At 46.1% G+C, this 18,522-nt stretch overlaps 1 protein-coding gene across 1 annotated transcript in view; it reads right to left on the bottom strand.

Moving 5' to 3' along the window:
• The window catches only part of LOC119383595 (dolichyl-diphosphooligosaccharide--protein glycosyltransferase subunit 2), a 49,406-nt gene that overhangs the window by 1,333 nt on the left and 29,551 nt on the right, over window positions 1–18,522 (bottom strand). Inside the window, exons 12-17 of the mRNA XM_037651839.2 lie at window positions 16,970–17,174; window positions 16,761–16,865; window positions 16,142–16,225; window positions 14,691–14,786; window positions 13,543–13,618; window positions 12,680–12,819 (exon numbers count right to left, since the gene is read on the bottom strand). Coding sequence (XP_037507767.1) covers window positions 12,686–12,819; window positions 13,543–13,618; window positions 14,691–14,786; window positions 16,142–16,225; window positions 16,761–16,865; window positions 16,970–17,174 — 700 coding nt within the window. The 3' untranslated portion in view covers window positions 12,680–12,685. The remainder of the gene's footprint in view (window positions 1–12,679; window positions 12,820–13,542; window positions 13,619–14,690; window positions 14,787–16,141; window positions 16,226–16,760; window positions 16,866–16,969; window positions 17,175–18,522) is intronic.

The following is an 18,522-nucleotide window of genomic DNA, read 5'->3' as shown; positions in this document are numbered from 1 at the left end:
TAGCTTGTCAGCAATACGAGTTGGAAATAGTCCATCATTTTCTAACAGATAGTGTGATATTTAGTACATGGTTTCTGGGTTCTCAGTGCTCGTGCCAGTAATCCGCAAACCATTAGCTAAGCATACAACTTTGATGAAATTTAGTTCTGTGGTTTTACGTGCAAGAAACAACGATATAATTCTGAGGTGCACAGTGGTGGGAGACACTAAATCGTGCTATTATCCCAAATTATGACCCAGAATGGTTAATCTTTTTTTTTATTGTGAAAGTTCATAGGAAAAACATGACAGACAATGTTTTAAACACTCATTTACTGAACTCTCAACCAATATTTAAAAAGAAAAGTGCTAGAGCAGCTGGAAAAGTGAAGCTTAACGAGAGGTAAATACTATGCGATAGGCATAAAATGTGAAGTAAACTCTATGTTCACCTGTAGGTTTTGCTCTAGTGATGTTGCAGACTGTGTAATACTGTATAAACCAGGGGATAACACAGAGTTTCTTTTTTTTATAGGTAGTGCACCGCGTCCTAGCACCACTACCTTTCCGCGTCAACATTTGAGTCACAACTGTCATCACTGGTTTCACTCTGAGATGACTATAGCTAAAGGCAGAGTGTCGGAACGGAACAAAAACCGAAAACGAAAAAAAAAAAACCGATATTTTTGACCGGAACGAAAACGTAACCGAAACGTTATTTATCATTTCGTTCCGGAGTGAAACCGAAATTTTTTCAATCATTTTTCGGTTCACGAGAAAATATCGCAATCCGGAAAAACTGAGCTCATGCAATGTGAGCATATCTCAGGGTATTAGCGCGTACCTCAGACAGCAAATCCAAAGCAATGTTGAAATTGTGCGAAAAACGAGAACAGTGGCAACCAGAGATGTTTATATTAACGCAAGTGGACTTTTGCGTGCCTGTCAAGCAGGCCAAAGTGGAGAGGGCATTGTCGGCGCTGAAGTTTGTTACAGCAAAAGCTGTTATGAGATCACAACAGCCGATTTTGGCTCCATAGTTGTCCGCAGCCGCCGGTGTACGTGACCGCTATCGCGTGGTATAAGAAAAAATTAAATGAGAAACAAATTTCTAGGATCTGCGCCCTCTGCGTGGCAGTCGGGTCTTCCACCACAGTGTCACGCTGGTGCTTATAACTCCATCGCAAAAATACTCTACACAGGCGTCATGTCGGGCAAGGAATCGCGTTAACATATGTAATATAGGGGTGGCAGAAGAGTAAAATAAGAACCAGTCATCACACAATGCTAATAGCGCAAAGAGTGTGTGGTTTAATGCTTCCCACCAGTGTTGCGGAGTTACCACTCCGGAATTGGAATGACTCCGGAATCTTCAACATTTTCGCGACCCCGCAATGGAATGGGGACAACGCTCGGAAGAATGGAATGGGAATGGAATTTCGTCTTTTTCCGAAAATAGAGGACGTTTTCGTCTACGTGCTGTTTTTCAAGCTTCAAACGTTAGTAAGTCAGAGCCTCGCAAGTTAACACTAAAGCAGTATTTTTAAAATGACTTAGCTGATTACAAGCACGGTACATTTATAAGCAACGCGCCTACTACAAACGGAGGCATAAGTTAGTGTACAAACAAATGCATTATCCCAGCAGATACCGGAGGGAGAAACAAATTACACCTGCGCGTTGGTTCCCGTTGATACCCCCCCCCGAAAGTGGCGAATACTCTATTCACAGCCTGATCTTTATCTCACGAGCAGTTTAGTACCTGACACACGTAAATAACCTTTGTGACAAGGAAGACATTTCATACCTGCGCACAGGCGAACACAGAAAGTTCTCCTCACCCCATCCATGCTTGCGAGGCGCGCTTGACAAGCGTGAATGCTGTTGGGCAGTGCGGCCCAGTTTTTGGTAATCGATGCAAAGGCGCTTTTGTCAGCATAAAAATATGCTATGTCGTCATTTAAGCATTAACAGATTTAAGCTTAAACAATATTGAAACACCAACATTCGTCCAAACATGTTGACGACGCAAATACTATCGGTAGCGGGAGAACTGCCCCAATGGGAATTAGTAGGGTGCTTGTACTGCACGAGATATGTCATCAAGCTACTATTCCTCGACCATGGCAACGTGTTTTGCGTACTTTTGCAGTTCTTAATGCATTTGATGACATCAGCTTTATGGGGCGTTCATTCTTAACTCGATAAAACTATCAAGATGCCTTTCCTACGTTGAGGAATTACAGGAATGGAATCGGACTGCCAGGCCATTCCCTGAGTGCCAATGGGCTAAGTATTTTTCATTCCGAGGAATTGAAAGGAATGGAATTGCGGCAAGTTCTAATTCCCCGGAATGGAATTGGAATCGAATGGAGGCGCCCATTCCGCAACACTCCTTCCCACCCACTGCAAAGTGCTCAGCCATAATTCTTCATTATCAGCCACAGCACAAAGTGCAGATAATGCCTTACAGATGTGTAGCGGGTACCGCGATTCTCCGAAGAATGAAGAAAAATGGCATAGTGGGAACATCGCTACTTCAGAAAAATTGCGACGATTTATGACGTAGTGGGTCCGTTGCATGTTTACTTGTATTAGTTGCCCCAAGAGATAACAACGGGCTCTACGAAGTCCGCTCTTCTAGCTTTTGCTGTGACTTGCTGCGTGTTTCACACAGGCCTGGCGATCTTTTTATCAGAACAGCGGTCTCGCACATCAGAGAGTACACTCAATGACGTGCTGCTTCTGAGATCGTGCTCACTCCCTTGACACAAAGAATTAAGCCAACTGAAAAAATTCGTATTTTTCTTGTGAGAAAATAAATACTATGACTTTGAAAAGAATACTGGTTTGTGCTAGTTGGTAGGAATACGTGGTACAGTCACTTCCGCTCCTCTGAAGAACGTGTTTTACCCTTGTCCCACCCAATGTTTTTTTTTTAATGATTGCTTTACCTTTTTCATACTTTCTTTTTTTATACAAAGAAAAAAAGAACCGTTACGAACCGTTACGGAACGTTTTTTTTTTTCGTTCCGGAGCAGAAACGAAACGGAACTTTTTGCGGTGAAACGAAACTAAAACCGAAACGAAAAACATTTCGTTCCGACACCCTGGCTAAAGGTATCCACAAGACAAGTTCTCCTTCACACAGAAGCTGCACACATCATCTTCAGAGTCGGACAATGAAATGCACCACTTTTAATTTTCAAATGCATAAGCGTTGTATGCCAATTCAGCAAGAAATATGGCCACTCGTCTGTTCGTCTGCCACATAAAACGATCGCCACGATAAAGAAATAAACGAAAATAAGTTTTCACTCCAGTGCTGAGGTTTTAACTTGGGCCCTCATGCTTCAAAGCGCTATACTACTATAAGTTCTCCTATACCACCATACTACGCATCTGTGCTTGCAAAATATTAACACATCTGACTTGCATGAATGCACTGTACCCGCAGTGCAAGACAATTATGTAGCGAGATAACACTCCCCATGAGGGCTTTGTTGAATTTTGTGGATAAAAGTCCACTGTAGGACAAGGTGTAAAGCTTACAGGTTGGACTGTACGCACCTGAAAAATTCAAACCTTGCAAAATTTTGATGCCAAACCCCTGTTTCAGTAATAGCCCGACGCGCGTGCCATGAGACAGTGTTTGAGACGGTGACAAGCGCTAGAGGAAAGACGTCATGCCGCTGCTGCTTGAAAACCGCGTTCCAGGGACGGAGGCTACAATAAATGTAACGCTCACACATCACTTAGACAACTCCCAAGGAAAATTCTGTAGGTTTTTTTCTTCTTTTTTTTTTTCATGAAGATGCCAAAGCAGCCAGCGCTGCTAGAGGCATCGTTTTTAAATATCCCAGTTGCCTACATATTTCAATTACCCTATGCAGATGGATGGGCTCCCGTTTTTGCTGCTCAACAAAATGTGCGCGGTCATCGACCAGTAGCACGGAAAAGGGGCGAGACAAAGCCAGCTCGCTTGTAGCAGCGTGAGAAAAGGAAAAATATGGACGATATCCTTGGCTGCTTTTACTGGAAGTGCATGGATGAGCCTAGCTCGCACATAGCATGGAGGGCATCAGTTTTCCCATAAACAGCTGTTTGCTGTGTTGTAAGCCAAAGCTCTGTCAATTTGGTTTATAGCAGGGTGTGTTCAGATAAGAACGTCGATGCATGTCCACGGACTCCCTTTAATTTCACTGAAAAAAATATATTTTGCGTTTCAAATCCCCAGGGCCACGAAGCCATTCTTATATTTGTGAAAAAAATCCTTGCCACAGTAAAAAAAATTCGTAAGTCTCCACTCAGCAAAATCGATTCTTGTGAATTGCGTCAAAATGGGATTTTGACGAGGTCCTACAAAATAAATATTGTAGCTGTGAGTCTCAAATGGTTTCTTGGCATGCTACGAGTAACGTATGTTTACCAAATATTGTTATCTTGCAGTTTTGTTGCCCATATTTTGTGAAAGAAAATTGTCAATACGTCACACTGCTCAATAACGCTCTAGTTTGATTTTTTTCTTCACGTCTATAATACTCAGAATTTCTCAAATTTTCCAGAGTGTTGCCACACATTAGTTTTACAATTGTGTTAAATATGATTGTTGAGACTGATGTCAAACGCAAACCAAAAACGCATAAGTGAAGGCATGTCTATACGAATGCAATGCTTCGAAATGCAATTAAAAAAAAAACATCTATTTTTTTTAATCTCCCCAGAATTAAAGCCCAGTGCATGCTCTAACTGGATCTGTAAAAGCATGTGGTATTATTTTTGTGAGATAGGAGTTGCCGAAATTGACGTTCCCGCTCAACCGCTTAAATGAGCGAGCATGTAGCTATTGTTGCCATTGTTATGATTTTTAGGTCTTAAATATGTTCTCTCGTGCTCACGAAACATCAAATTGACAGCAAGAAGACGAAGTGTTGCTTTAAAGTGCAAATTAGTCACATATGCGTGTTTGTAGTCATCGTAGTATTGTTCCTGGCGAAAGCAATTATGGGAAAAAGTTAGTCTAGATGCGCACTCGAGTCGGGCAACAGTTTCTTCAGCCCTAATGCCCACAGGACACGAGACAGGCATTCAAGGAAGACTGGGTCCGCGCAGAAAGTGTCCTGGAGACGGCACCAACAATCTCCGTTGGCGTAGGACCTGGCATAGGACGTCCGACAATGACGTTTCCCTTCACTGCCATCTTGAGAGGAGAAATTTCTGTTAAGTAAATGACCAATTTAGCTCCTCAACAGCATTTTGCTCAGGAACAAAATTTTTGACAGACACTGATGCATCTGTACATTTTACGGCGATCTGTTTGAAGAGGCTGAAACAGTTTCCACGACTGAGAGTTTCTTCTGGCACAGAGCTGATGAGCAAGGAGTTATCCAAATCTTGTATACTCCGAACGTTTCGGTTATTGCTAATCTTTTTCTTCTGCTTGTTCAGATAGCGCTAAACGCTGGCTTTGAGCTCTGCAAGTCAGCCATAAATACGATACTCAGATAGCCATACTCAGATAGGCTTATCAGTAGAGGACTGCCAAGTAGTAGATGACATGACTGACGGATGTGAGAGCTGATTTGCTGTAGCAATTTTAACCTTTCTGAAATGTACCGAGCTGTTTCTTTTTATTTATTTATTTATTTTTTAATTTTTCAGTGCGCTAGGGCTGAAAAAGCACAGCCTGTACCGCCGCAATTTCTAGGCCGTAAGTATGCCCTCTCGTGTTCATGAAACGACAAATTAAAACGAAACGACAATAAAAATGAAAAGCTCAATACGCTTCAGAAACGTTGGAATCGCAGCCGCACATCAGCTTTCACGTCTGTCATTCGTGTCGTCTGCTGCCCGGCAGTTCGCTGTTCAGCAGCCTATGCGAGTATTCATGCCCTTCTTGTACTCCCCTGAGGTTTATGGCTCAGTTGCACAGCTCAAAGTGAGCACTCTCTGAACAAGCACAACAGAAATATTAGCTATAAGTGGAACTCTCGGTGTATAAAAGATTTGGATAATTCCTTGTTCATGAGCTCTGTGCCAGAAGAAACTCTTCGTCTTGGACACTGCTTCAGCCTCTTCAAACAGATCGCCGTAAAATGTACAGATGCATCTGTGTCTTGCAAAAATTTTTTTCCTGAGCAAAATGCTGTTGTGGAGCTCAACTTGGTCATTTACTTAACAGAAATTTCTCCTCCGAAGATGGCGGTAAAGGGAAACGTCATTGTCGGACGTTCAACGGCAGGCACAAGAAGGCGGAGATCGTTGGTGCCGTCTCCAGGACACTTTCAGCGCGGACCCAGTCTTCCTTCAATGCCTGTCTCGCGTCCTGTGGGCATTAGGGCTGAAGAAACTGTTGCATGCGAAAACCCGACTCGAGTATGCATCTAGACGAACTTTTTCCCATAATTGCTTTCGCCAGGAACAATACTAGGATGACTACAAACACGCATATGTACAAATTCGCACTTTAAAGCAACACTTCGTCTTCTTGCTGTCAATTTTATGTTTCGTGAACGCGAGAGAACATATTTAAGACCTAAAAATCATGACAGTGGCAACAACAGCTACATGCTCACTCATTTAAGCGGTTGAGCGGGAACGTCAATTTCGGCAACTCCTATCTCACAAAAATAATACCACATGCTTTTACAGATCCAGTTAGAGCATACACTGGGCTTTAATTCTGGGGAGATTAAAAAAAATCGATGTTTTTTTTTAAATTGCATTTCAAAATATTGCATTTTTACAGACATGCCTTCGCTTATGCATTTTTGGTTTGCGTTTGACATCATTCTCAGCAATAATATTTAACACAATTGTTAAACTAATGTGTGGGAACACTCTGGGAAATTTTGGAAATTCTGAGTACTACAGACGTAAAAAAAAAAATCTGAAGCTTGAGCGTTATTGAGCAATGTGGCATATTTGTGATTTTTTTAGCAGCTGGCTCGCCAGGTTTTTAAGCTGGGGCGAAGTCCCGCACCGTAACCTGCATCCATCCATTCAAAGCGTCGTAGAACTCGAAGAGGAACGCTACGCGCATCGTGTCTTCCCTCTAGTCTGGCCATTAAATCTCACAGGGCGAGCGGGGAACACGGTCGACGGGCAGACGAGCGTCGGACAGCTATTTTTAGGGCCACTTTGTCGTGCGTGTCTCGAGGACAGTTTTCAAATTGAAAGAACATTAGGAGCGTTGTGTCTGCAAGTGTTGACAAAGGAGAATCAGGCGCACTTAGATATTTCTTGTATACAGTAGAATCTCGTTGATACGTTTCCGAAAAAAACGCGGAAAATAAACGTATGATCCGGGAAAACGTACGATCCGAATCCAGTAAAAATTGAGGCTGACAAGGCCATATTGAGGTGCAAGGGCAAAAAACATTAATTTCTCAAGAAACATGGCGGGACTCTTCGATTTTCGAACTCCTGGCATCTCGCTGGCAGCCAGAGGTCAGCCAGCTAGTTCCGGTCCTGACCGAAAACAACGTCGTGGTCACGTGTATTGAAATCCCGAGACAACCCGAATATTGCAAAATCGAACCCTGTGACAACCAGCGTAAACGTAAAGAAACGCTACCGCCATGTCAGCAGACGAAACTTTGCGCCGCATGAGCGTCGGTCCTTTCTGCATTGCCGTTTGGAAATATGGGGCTAGGTTTGCCGAAGAGCAGAAGTGATATTCTCGAGCATACGCATTTGGGATACGCTAACGTACGTTCACAAGATCACGCGTGACTTGCCCCGTCCGTGAAGAAAAATCCGCCCCGCTAAAGGCTTAAGAAGCTCAACTCTTCGCAGTGCACGAAACAATCGTGGTACAACACGATATGCTAAATCTCGCGAAAGTGATAAGCGTCCCCGAAAGCGACATCTGTTCGCGGCAATCGCATACTACGTTGCATACTCGCGCTGATCAGTTTGCGTTCTGTCTTAACTTCAGACACGAGCTATGTTCGCCGCCACTCGTAATCGCACCATCTCGCACGGCGGAACGGGCTTTAAAAGATAACGCCCGGCGTAATGGCAACCGAAGGTGAAGTCCCCAAGCACCCGCACTTTGATCTGTCGAGTCCTCAAAAAGATGGCGGCGAGCGCGCATCGTCTCGTTTTGGCGTCTGATAACCAAAAAATTTCCAGATATCTTCCAGAACAAATCTTTTCTGGCAGCTTCTGACGACCCGCTGGTAGGCAGAATCGCCGACTGGAATTGCGCCGGGCGCAGCAACCCAAAAACGAATGCGCTCCGGGAGAAAAGTGTGGGGGAAATTATCGGCCATATTCACTGGGCACAATGGCGGCGTTGCTATGGTTACGGGTAGCGGCGTGTTGTGCAGCGGTGGTGATGCGACGGCGGCATGTGCGTTTCTGCGGCAAGCCGTTTGAAGATTTTGACGGCCAGCGTCGCCGCCTGCCTTCCGGTGTGTGGTTGACAGAGCGGCGATTGAGCAATTCGGAGAAGACACGGAGGGGACGATCGAGCAATTCGGAAGAGACGCGGAGGGGACAATTGTGCAAAGCAGAGAAAGCGCGGAGGGGGGAAAGGCACTGCGGAGAAGCTGCCGTCGCCGTGCGGTGGCTGTCTGCCACTTCTCGCTTCACAAGTACACGAGAGGGCCCTTTTTGCGCGCCTGAATGGGAGTTTCTGAGTACAAAACGTATCATACGACCGCAGTTTTCCGCGGTGCTGAACGTTGCTGCCGAATAATCGTATTTTCCGGGAACGTATTAACCGGAACGTATTACACACAGCTGTATTGGGTTATTTTTAATTTTCGCGATTTCGAGCGTAGGAGCCGGGAAATCGGTAAGCGGGAACGTATCAACGAGGTTCTACTGTATATACTTCACCAATGTGCATACATATAATTGTAAATTGTGTACATAGTTCATCAAAATTGTAAATTGATAAAACGTGTATACAGCTTAGACCACTTATAACGTAACCGCTTACAGTGCAGTACCGGCTATAATGCGGTTTTTTCTGACTCCCGTTTACCCTCCCATAGAACTCCATGTATACGCATACTGCTTATTGTGCAGCCCCCCGAGATGAAAGACCGGTTATAATGCGGCTGCCGGAATGTTCTCAGAGATGCGAGGGAGCGAACGTGCTTCTCAGCGGAGATGCGGAGACGGTGTTACGAAGGAGGAGGGGACGGAACGAACGAATAAGGAGCAAGGAGCAAAAAAAGGGATGGCGGTTGGAGGCAGCAGCCCGGCGTGGGTGCGTGGTGTGAGGAGGGGGAGCGGTTGCGTGGCTGACGGAGAAGCCTTTGCCCCCTTCGGCCGCTTGAAATGCACGCTCCGCTACGTACGGGCGTCTGCGTCCGCATCAAGAGCGCATTACCATTTGTTTGTCTCCGTCGGGAAAATAGTTGCTTCGTTGTAGAGCGCAGATATCGCGCGTGCAACCTCGATGCCCCCGCAAGTAACAATGCTTTGAGACGCAATTGACCTTTCGCCTTTGCCACCAAGAGGCGGACTTACAAGCTTGAAAGACTTCTTCAGGATAGTTGCCGCGGCTGTTCTCCCGACCCCGAACCAAAACTTCGTTTCACGCGTGATGCCCACGGTTTAGCTCGCGAGTGCGATCTCTTCTACGCCCAATCTCGGTGTTGTCTAGGGCAAGCTTCTCGCGACGGCACGCAAAGTTGCAACGCGCACGCTAGGCCTAACAAGCGCTAGCTGCCATGTCGGTGGCCGCGGACTACAGAAGTTGCGGTTTGGTGCCGAATCAATGAAACATTTTGCAGTTGTTGCATTTAGAAGGGGTGACTTGCATCTTTAACGAAAACGCGGGCGTGCGTGTGAAACACTCGAGTGGTGATTTGTGGTCGCCACCGTTTTTGACATTGCGCACACGCACTGTGTTACCGCGGCGACTTCCCGTGACGGCGCATTTTTTCCGCGTTCATTATGTCGGCACCGCAGGTCCGTGGACGCTAACCATTCAACATTTTGAAATGTAAGCATATGCAAACTTACGTCCCTGTCGCATGCCTCGATAGTCAGAATCGCGCGCCTGCCTGTTGGTCATGTTTTGCACACGTGCAACCTTTCAAAAATGTTGTTTTGATTATAAAGTCGAACCCGTTTATAACGAACTGGAAAGTCTCGCAAAAAGTGGTCGCTATATCAGTAGTTCATTGTATATGGACTCGCCCTTAAAAACGTGCGCTTAGCGGCCAAGCTGTTTTTTTTTCCTTGTGCACTTTTTTAAAGTGCTAACAACCCCTTCGGTGACAAGCTAAGCCTTTTCGCGTCGTGAAGCAACGCCCGCTGCGTGCTCACGAGTGAATTAACCGCCTTTGCAATGAGCTGACACCGTTTCACCGAAGCACGGTACCGCGACGTGGAGCCGATCATCCCTGGCTAGTTGCGTGCAGCGCTTCGCCTACTTGGGTAGCGGAGTCACTGCCAGGCGGCTTGCTGTATGCCGTATGCGCGCGTTTGTACGTTCTTCGTGCTTGCTTCACTCCGGACCGTGCACGGGTGCGGCGACTAATCTCTCCGTTCAACGCAGCGAAAACAAGCATTTTCCAAGCAACGCGCACTCTACGTCTCCGCGATGCTCTCGCGGTCCTGCACGACGATGCGCGGCGCACTTGAGTTCTCACCTAGTCAAACACGCAGTATACGCTCGCTGTCAGTGCATCGACGTTTCTCGGTGCCCGCGCTGCTCAACAACAGCGAGCTACTTTCGTTTCTACAAAGCGACGCGCACTTTAAAGCGGTCTCGCACGACGCGGTGGCGGCGAACTTGCGAACGGCAGCATGGCTAAGCATGGCGCGCTCGTACCGCCATCAATCCGCAGTGTACGCCGTACGCCACACGCGCAGCCAAGCAGATATCTACAGATGACTGTGATAAGGCTGTCGGCTATAAGGCATAGTGGCACAGGGGCGTAGACAGAAATTTTTTTCAAGGGGGGGGGGGGTTCAACCATACTTTATGTATGTTCGTGCGTGCGTTTGTATGTGTGCGTGTGTATATATGCAAGCAAAACTGAAAAATTTCGGAGGGGTTTCAACCCCTCAACTTTCCCTGGCTACGCCCCTGTAGTGGCACGTTAATCGACGACCGCCACCTCGCCTTCGCTCTTTTCTGATGCTTATCCGCGAAGGCATCGGCGCAATCGCGTGGAAGTCGTAATCACCGATCGACCGGTCTCTGCGTTACCGAAAAGACGGACGACTTTTCGCGGCACATTGTGGCGTCGACGAGTTTAGGGACGCAGTGAACCTTTTTGCGATGGAAAGTTATCGCGGTTATCACTTCTTGCATTTATGCCTTCTTGCGTTCCAAGGCATTGTTTGGTTCATCGCAGGCGGTTGTAGCTGCAGAGAACGGCGTCAGGAAAGGTTACTGTGCGAAAGCTGCCTGCAAGGCTTCATGCTGCCTACTATTTTTTTTCCCTCATTGCCATTCTACCACTGAAAAAACACCTCAAAAGTGAGCGACGTCGCTCGCAGCGTCCGAAATCTGCGTGCGGTGCTCGCCGATCTGGGTATCTTAGTTGCGAGTAAACTGGAGCGGGGCACGCACGAGCGCGCGCCCCTGTCACGCTTTAGAAGGCATGTTTTAACTTTTTTTTTCGCTTCGTATGCACCATATTTTTACCGCGACCGTGTCTGAAGTGTTCGTTGTAAAAGTAGGAGGCTTTGAAAAATGTTCGCTATATGTGGACGCAGCTTCAATGGTTAGCATAGGAAAATCGTAAGTGCACCCAAATATGGTCGTTATAACCGATAGATTGTTATATGTGGGATCGTTATAAGTGGGTTCGACTGTAGTGTGGTACCGCTTATAGTGCGGATATTCGCGACTCCGGCGACTTACGTTATAAGCGGTCTATGCTGTATATGTAAATATAACAACGTGTGTCACGTCTTCATATGATGGTAGAGGACTTGTATGGAAGATTCACGGGTTTTCCAGATCTTCTCCGAGCCAGCTCCTCAATCATCATTCACTTTGTGGGTATGGCATGTGGGTATGGTATTTCATAAAATAAAAGCAACAAAACTGCAAGATAACAACATTCGGTAAACATACGTTACTCGTAGTATGCCAAGAAAAATTTTGAGACTCACAGCTACAATATTTATCTTGTAAGACCTCGTCAAAATCCCATTTTCGCGCAATTCGAAAAAAGCAGTTCTGCTGAGTGGAGACTTCGGAATTTTTTTTACTAAAAAAAAAATATTTTTCTGCAATACTAGAATGGTTTCATGGCCCTGGGGACTCGAACAGCAAAATATATATCTTTCAGAAAATTAAAGGGGGTTCGCGGACATGCACCGACATTCTTCTGAACACAGCCAGCATGTTATGCTCTTTGCGATAATGCTGTTAGCGCTGTACCGTCTTGATTGAATAAAGAATAAAGGCGCTACAAGCACTAATACACTTCACTAGAGAGATGGGGGGGGGGGGTATGCAGGAAAGGCAGGGAGGCTAACTAAACTTTGTCCAGTTTGCTACCCTACATGTGGGGAGGGGTGAATGAGAAAGTAAGAAAGCATGAACGCAGACTATTCAATGCACACATGCAGTGTACTATACCTACAGACGATCCATTTCCTTCAATAACTGCAGAACGGCTTGCATGGCTTCCTGGGCCAATGAGCTGCAAGGCCATGCTCTAAACAAACTTAACTAGTGATATAATATACAAAAAATGTGGGGTGAGGACCTCACCCCATTCTACTTCTTCTGCGTGAGCCGCGTGAGCATGCCATGGCCCGATATGAAGGTGACTGCACCCAGTCCAGCCAGGTACTTCAGTGTTGTGAACATGTTCAGCCGTAGCCAGAAGCAGCCGAACAGGCCGAAGATGGCTGTGGAGCAAGAAAGAAGATAGTTGCATCACAGTGTCATTTACAGAAAGAAATGGCACTACATGCCTCAACTAGTATTCAAAGATATAAGAACTATCATTAGGGCATTTAAACAGTGTTGACAGTATTCAGACCGCTGCCACACGTATCTTACAACAGGTACAGTTGAATAAATATGACATCTAATGCCAATGGAAGGAAACAATGGTTTCCAAAGGCTAGCTTATATAGTACCACACTTCCCTGCTTATAGCTTGCATTGAAACTCGAAAACTTCACGACAAACTGGGGGTATGCAAGTTACCATACGGTCGCCGTGGAAGCAGCACTTAAAGTGAGATTCATGCAGTTGTGAAGCAACACCAAAAGTCAAGACTTGCATAATAACCTGCACTGTATACACATACACCCTCGCTAACCCTCGACAACAGCAAAGAGAGCAGTCAGCGTAGAAGTAAAGTTACTTCTGCAGTCAGGTTGCACTTGTGAACACTCAAGCAGTCCTGTATGCAGTAGCAGTAGTTTGCACAAGTTACACAAGCATACTTTCTTATCCTTTTTCTTTTTACGAGGCCTGTAAGTGCAGATGCAAGCACGAACAAAGAGGGGCCAGTCTTGGCAGGAATGCATTAATAATCGTACGTTTATGCATGTAGAACACAACTAGCCTAATTGCGTGCAGCAGGAGCTAGATGCCTCGTGTTGTCTCGATAGCACACTCACCTCCCAAACCCAGATGGTACACGATGGTGCTCAGACTGAAGGGGAAGTTAGAGAAGTTCACTCCGATGCGTGCCCACTGTGGAATGAATTGAAAGGAACGTGAACACGTTGATAACAGAACGGAAGAGCCGGGCTAGTTGGTCTTGATTCATAACAAATCGAAGTGTACAGCGCAAAATACGAGACAAAAGACGAAGAAGCAAACACGGACACACACGTACGGACACGCTGTCGCTGTGTGCATGGCCCTCCTAGCACACAAAAACTGGGATGTGAAATGGGGTGCCTGTGCCGTGGCCTTGCGTGGTCTAGACACATATGCATATTGTGAGGGCAGTGCAGTGACCCAGGACCTTTGTGGGTCTCAACCCACTCTCCTAATAAAGTCTTTCCTTCCTTTGAACGTGAACAACTAGATTTTTTTATGTGTACTCATAAAAAAAACTTGCTCCACGAGGGCTGAGCTTATTTGACTTGTACGCTCTTTTTTTCCTTTCAGAACAGCTGTAAGCAGTTCTGGCGGTTTCACGGCATATCATCCCTACTCTACAGTGAAACCACCTTTCCAGATGAGCTACACAAGGTAAAGTACTTCTATTTGTTAATTTCAAATACTACTGCAATATCCGTTTGAATGTTCGAAGCACTCGAATGTTCACACAGGCCTATTGGTTACCTGTTTCAACATGCTAAAGTATTAGCTACAAGCACACAGCATAGTATACGTGAACATTTTTAAACATTATTTGAATCACAGTTTGCTGGAAACCACAGCAGCATGGGCTCAGAGCAAGTACATTTGACTTTCTCATAATTAAAAAAAAGAATGGAGACTTAGGTGAGTTGGCTTTGATTAATGCCTATAAACAGTGCAAATGAAAACGACAAAGAGTAACCACGCAGGGTGCACAAGGAAGAACTACACTTTGCTTACGAAATGTGTTTTTCGTGAATAAAATGTAGCCAAGTTCAGTGCCCATTCTGCGTGGTCACTTTGGCCACCTGCAATGGCTGCAGCAATGAATCGCCATACTCTTGAATTATTATATTGCGAACAAATGAGCCGACATGCTTCTACCACCGCCACCAGCTGCTTGGCATAGACACTAGTAATGATAAGGAACGTTGTGAAAAAGAGGCCTGCCTACCAGCACAATCAGCAGCAGCAGGGGAGCCAGGACGAGGCCGCAAAATGCGTTCGAGAGTAACACCGGCGGACGCTTCTCCTGCTCCCTGAACAGATGCTGCGTGGGCGAGAGTAAAGAAAGACAATGAAACACACAGGCTTACCACACTCAAAGAAAAAAAAAAACAAAAAAAAAAACAAAAACAAAATGCAGCTTCATTACTGTGAAACCTGAGGAAGTGGGTAGCACGGGGACCCAGCGATTCCCGTTCGTAGAGTTCCCACTGCTCCGTTTACCAAACCGTTGATGTCGCCAATGTTTGAGGTAAGCATATAGGGTTTCCCCGGCACAAGCAGAATCTTGTTTGGGAGATTAGCAAACTCAGTGTGCAACATGTGCGTTACTTTTTGCTGTGGTTTATCAACTTCCTGCTTGTTACGGCACTTGAGATGTGTGTCGTCTGCAGCGAGTTCCGTCAGGTCGTTTCCCCCTTCAGATGTAGCGCCGTAGAGTGCCGGTGAGAGGAGAAATTGTGCGCTCTGTGACGCGGTGGCGCCCTCTCTTGAACGGTGTCAGAATCAGCCGTGTGTTTCGGAAAAGTTTTTAGCGATTTTAAGTTAATTATTGCGATTACTTTTCTTGGGTCATTTATGTTAATCCTATTATTTCAGACCTTGTTCGTTCACTTTAACTCTGTTTTGAGCATTGTTAGCCTCGTTATGGCCTGTATTGAGCGCTTTACTGTGAGCGTGATCACGCCACATGAGATGCATGGATGGACGACAAGCCGTGCCCCTAAACACACTTAAAACACACTTCTTGGAGCTTATCAAGTGCTCTGACAGTAAACCTTTATGTATCTTGCATGCCTTTCCCCTTCTGAATGCCACAACCACTGCGGCAGGTAGCCACTGTGGGCACCATTGTAACTTTGCCCACCGCATTAACTTTCACTCTTTACGCCACGTACAGCACCCAAGGAATAAAACGCAACATCATAGCATTAAGCGTAACAACCGGTAAGCAAATTTGTTCAAGGTAACCATGTCATGAACTATGAAACCGGCCGTTAAAGTCAATGTTAACCCCCCTTTAGGGGCCGAAAAAGACCACTAAAGGTGTGATGAGCTAATCTTACACCATTGTGACACAAAGTGAAAATGGCGGGAAATTAATATACATGCATTACTTAGCCACACACACGTTTTCACACGTTTCAATCTGTGAGCACGGTACTCCCTGCACTGTTTGTTCCGTCTGCTACTATTATATTTGTGTTCTTGTAATACACTACCCTCGGCAATACTTTTACGCCCCGAAGGGGAAATAGCATTAAGTAAAAATACATCTCACCCCAAAAGAACTGCATGTCACATAACTAGTACGGCAAGTCCTCAAAAGAGCACGACGATGGCAAGAGAAGACACAGGAGCTTACATCAGAAGACGCCAGATGTGTAAAACTTCACCGACCTTGATTTCGGGCTTTGGAGCATGCACGTCGACAGTAGGTTTCGGGGGTGATGGGTTCGGTGGGAGGGTCAGCTGCAGGGAAGCCTGGCGAAAAAGAAAAGATGGTGGCACAACGTGACCAATGATGCCAATGCTGACAAAAATAGATTTTGCTGTCGTTACCAAATGCCATGGCTTGCTTGTCCACTCTTACAAGACACTAAACGACTTAGCAAGCATGAATAGAGCACAAACAAAAGCAGACATGACCCAATGATACATTTTGCCTGTCGGCTGCACTTAAAAAAAGCTGGTCAGAAAGTCCTCGTTTTGATTTCTCCATCCTTTTCAAAGACAGTCGTAAGAAAAGCCTCGTGTAGCAGCTAGAACAGGCTCCTAAACGTATTATAGGGCGCCGTCTCAGGCTGGTAATTAGCATAAAAATGCATGTTGCATTCATGAGTCTATGTTGTACTGTTGAATAAGAATGTCCAGCACAACATTACATCACTGCGCTGCAAAGAAAATGCGCTAGCATTCAACACAAAACGAAAACCATGCACTGTCTTCATTATTTTGCGAATAAGGCTGGTGATGAAATTCACCCTCAGAGTTAAGCGAAGGCTATTCTGTAACTCACCAGGTGCCATTTGAAAGGGTTGGCAATCACAGCATCACCAATGATGAGCGACAAGTCGTACTTTCCAGAGAGGTAGCCCATGTCCTTCGCCTTTTGGAACAAGTCCTGAAAGAGGGCAAGGAACGGGGCACTTGAGCAAGCACTTCTACTAGCACAAGCCATGCTATGGACCATTAGCTAAACAGGTTCGTAAAGGTGGCAGCACCTACCAGGTCGAAGCGGTAGATGACGCTCGTGTCCGGCTCGGCCAGAAAGACGATCTCGCGCTTGGTCTCCACGTGGTAGAGGTGCACGAAGACCTGGTGTGCCGACATGATGTCCCCGTTGGAGACATCCTTGAGCGAGAACTTCATCACCAGCTTCTGGTGGTGGTCCGCCTCCACGACCTGGCTCATCTTGCTACGGAAAGCCACCCTGCGTGTACACGTATAACAACGCGGTTTTCATACGCTGATCACAGAGGCAGGAAAGAATGTGGGGCGATTGGTAGCAAATGCTTTCCTTGCTGACCCTGCGTCTTTTGTGCTGAAGACACAAATTCTCGATAACCAAACAAATGAACTTAGCTTACTGTTCTATATTGGCCCTAGAGTAGCCACACATCATACTGTTGGTCGCAATGTTTCAGCAAGCATCGCGCAGCTTTTTGACGGGCAGTCTTGCACAGTATTCTCTACAGCAGACGAGAAGTAGTACGTCGGTGAGTGCTCACAAGCTGTCCATGGCACATACACGTGATGCCAAACTATGCAGGTTACAAAACAAGCACATTCTGGTGCGTGTTGTCCTGAATAACACAACACAGTAACAACAGCATTACCATGGGGGAATACTATGTCCTAGAGCCTCATACATTGCCTCCCATTCATTTTTGTGCCCTTGTACACGTCTGTACTTGCATGGCAAGATAAACTTGCGAATTGCATCTTTTAGTGCAATAGAGAAACCTAAGGACAATTACCGTATATTGCCGATTATAAGTCGACTCCGATTATAAGTCGGCCCCCAACTTGCAACCCCTTCTAGGGGAACAAAAAAAAATTTGACTCCGAACACAGCCTCAAGCTGCGGCCATAGCTCACCAATAAGTTTTTCAGAAGAGGGAGTGATGCAAAGAAACATTTATTTGCCTGTGAAACATTGCTTACGACTCGTCGTCGCTTGAGAGAAGGACGCAGTCGCGTTCACTGCCATCGTGTGAGCCACTGCTGCTGCTCGCCGTCGGAACGGGTGCCGGTTGTCGTGAACCCAATCTCGAACCGCCTCCTCAACGGCAGGGTATCGTCCAGACTTCGGCCCGCGAAAGGAACGGCATGTAGCAGCGCACGCGAAGATCTTGGTCCTTTGTTTTCTCCATTCCCTCACGGACTTTTCCGACACATCAAACTTGCGCCCTGCTTCAACGTTGCTTTCCAACTCTGTGTAGAGGATCACTTGCCTCTTGAAAGCAGCACTGCACTGTTGCCAGTGTAGCGGTGGCATCTTGGCGTCCGTTTGGCAGCGTCGCAAATCGCGCACACCACTGCTTGCAAGCGAAGTGAAATGCAGAAATGGCGAACAGGCGTGAGTGCAAAAAGACGCGAAGACGCTTGTGGGCGCATGTGACTGGTCATGTGGTTTAGTTCCCCGAGAAGTGTTGCCAGCCCACACGGACGCCCATGGTTTGTCAACGAATCGTTTCTATTGTACGAGAACAAAACTGCAGGGCGCATCGCAACGTAAATTCCTCTTTATTCATAGAGCATCATTTGCCCTCTATCGA

The sequence above is a fragment of the Rhipicephalus sanguineus genome, chromosome 2, assembly GCF_013339695.2.
Source record: "Rhipicephalus sanguineus isolate Rsan-2018 chromosome 2, BIME_Rsan_1.4, whole genome shotgun sequence".
NCBI classification, from domain to species: Eukaryota; Metazoa; Arthropoda; class Arachnida; order Ixodida; family Ixodidae; genus Rhipicephalus; species Rhipicephalus sanguineus.
Note: the sequence above shows the minus strand (reverse complement) of the source record. Positions and strands in the feature narration are given on the sequence as shown.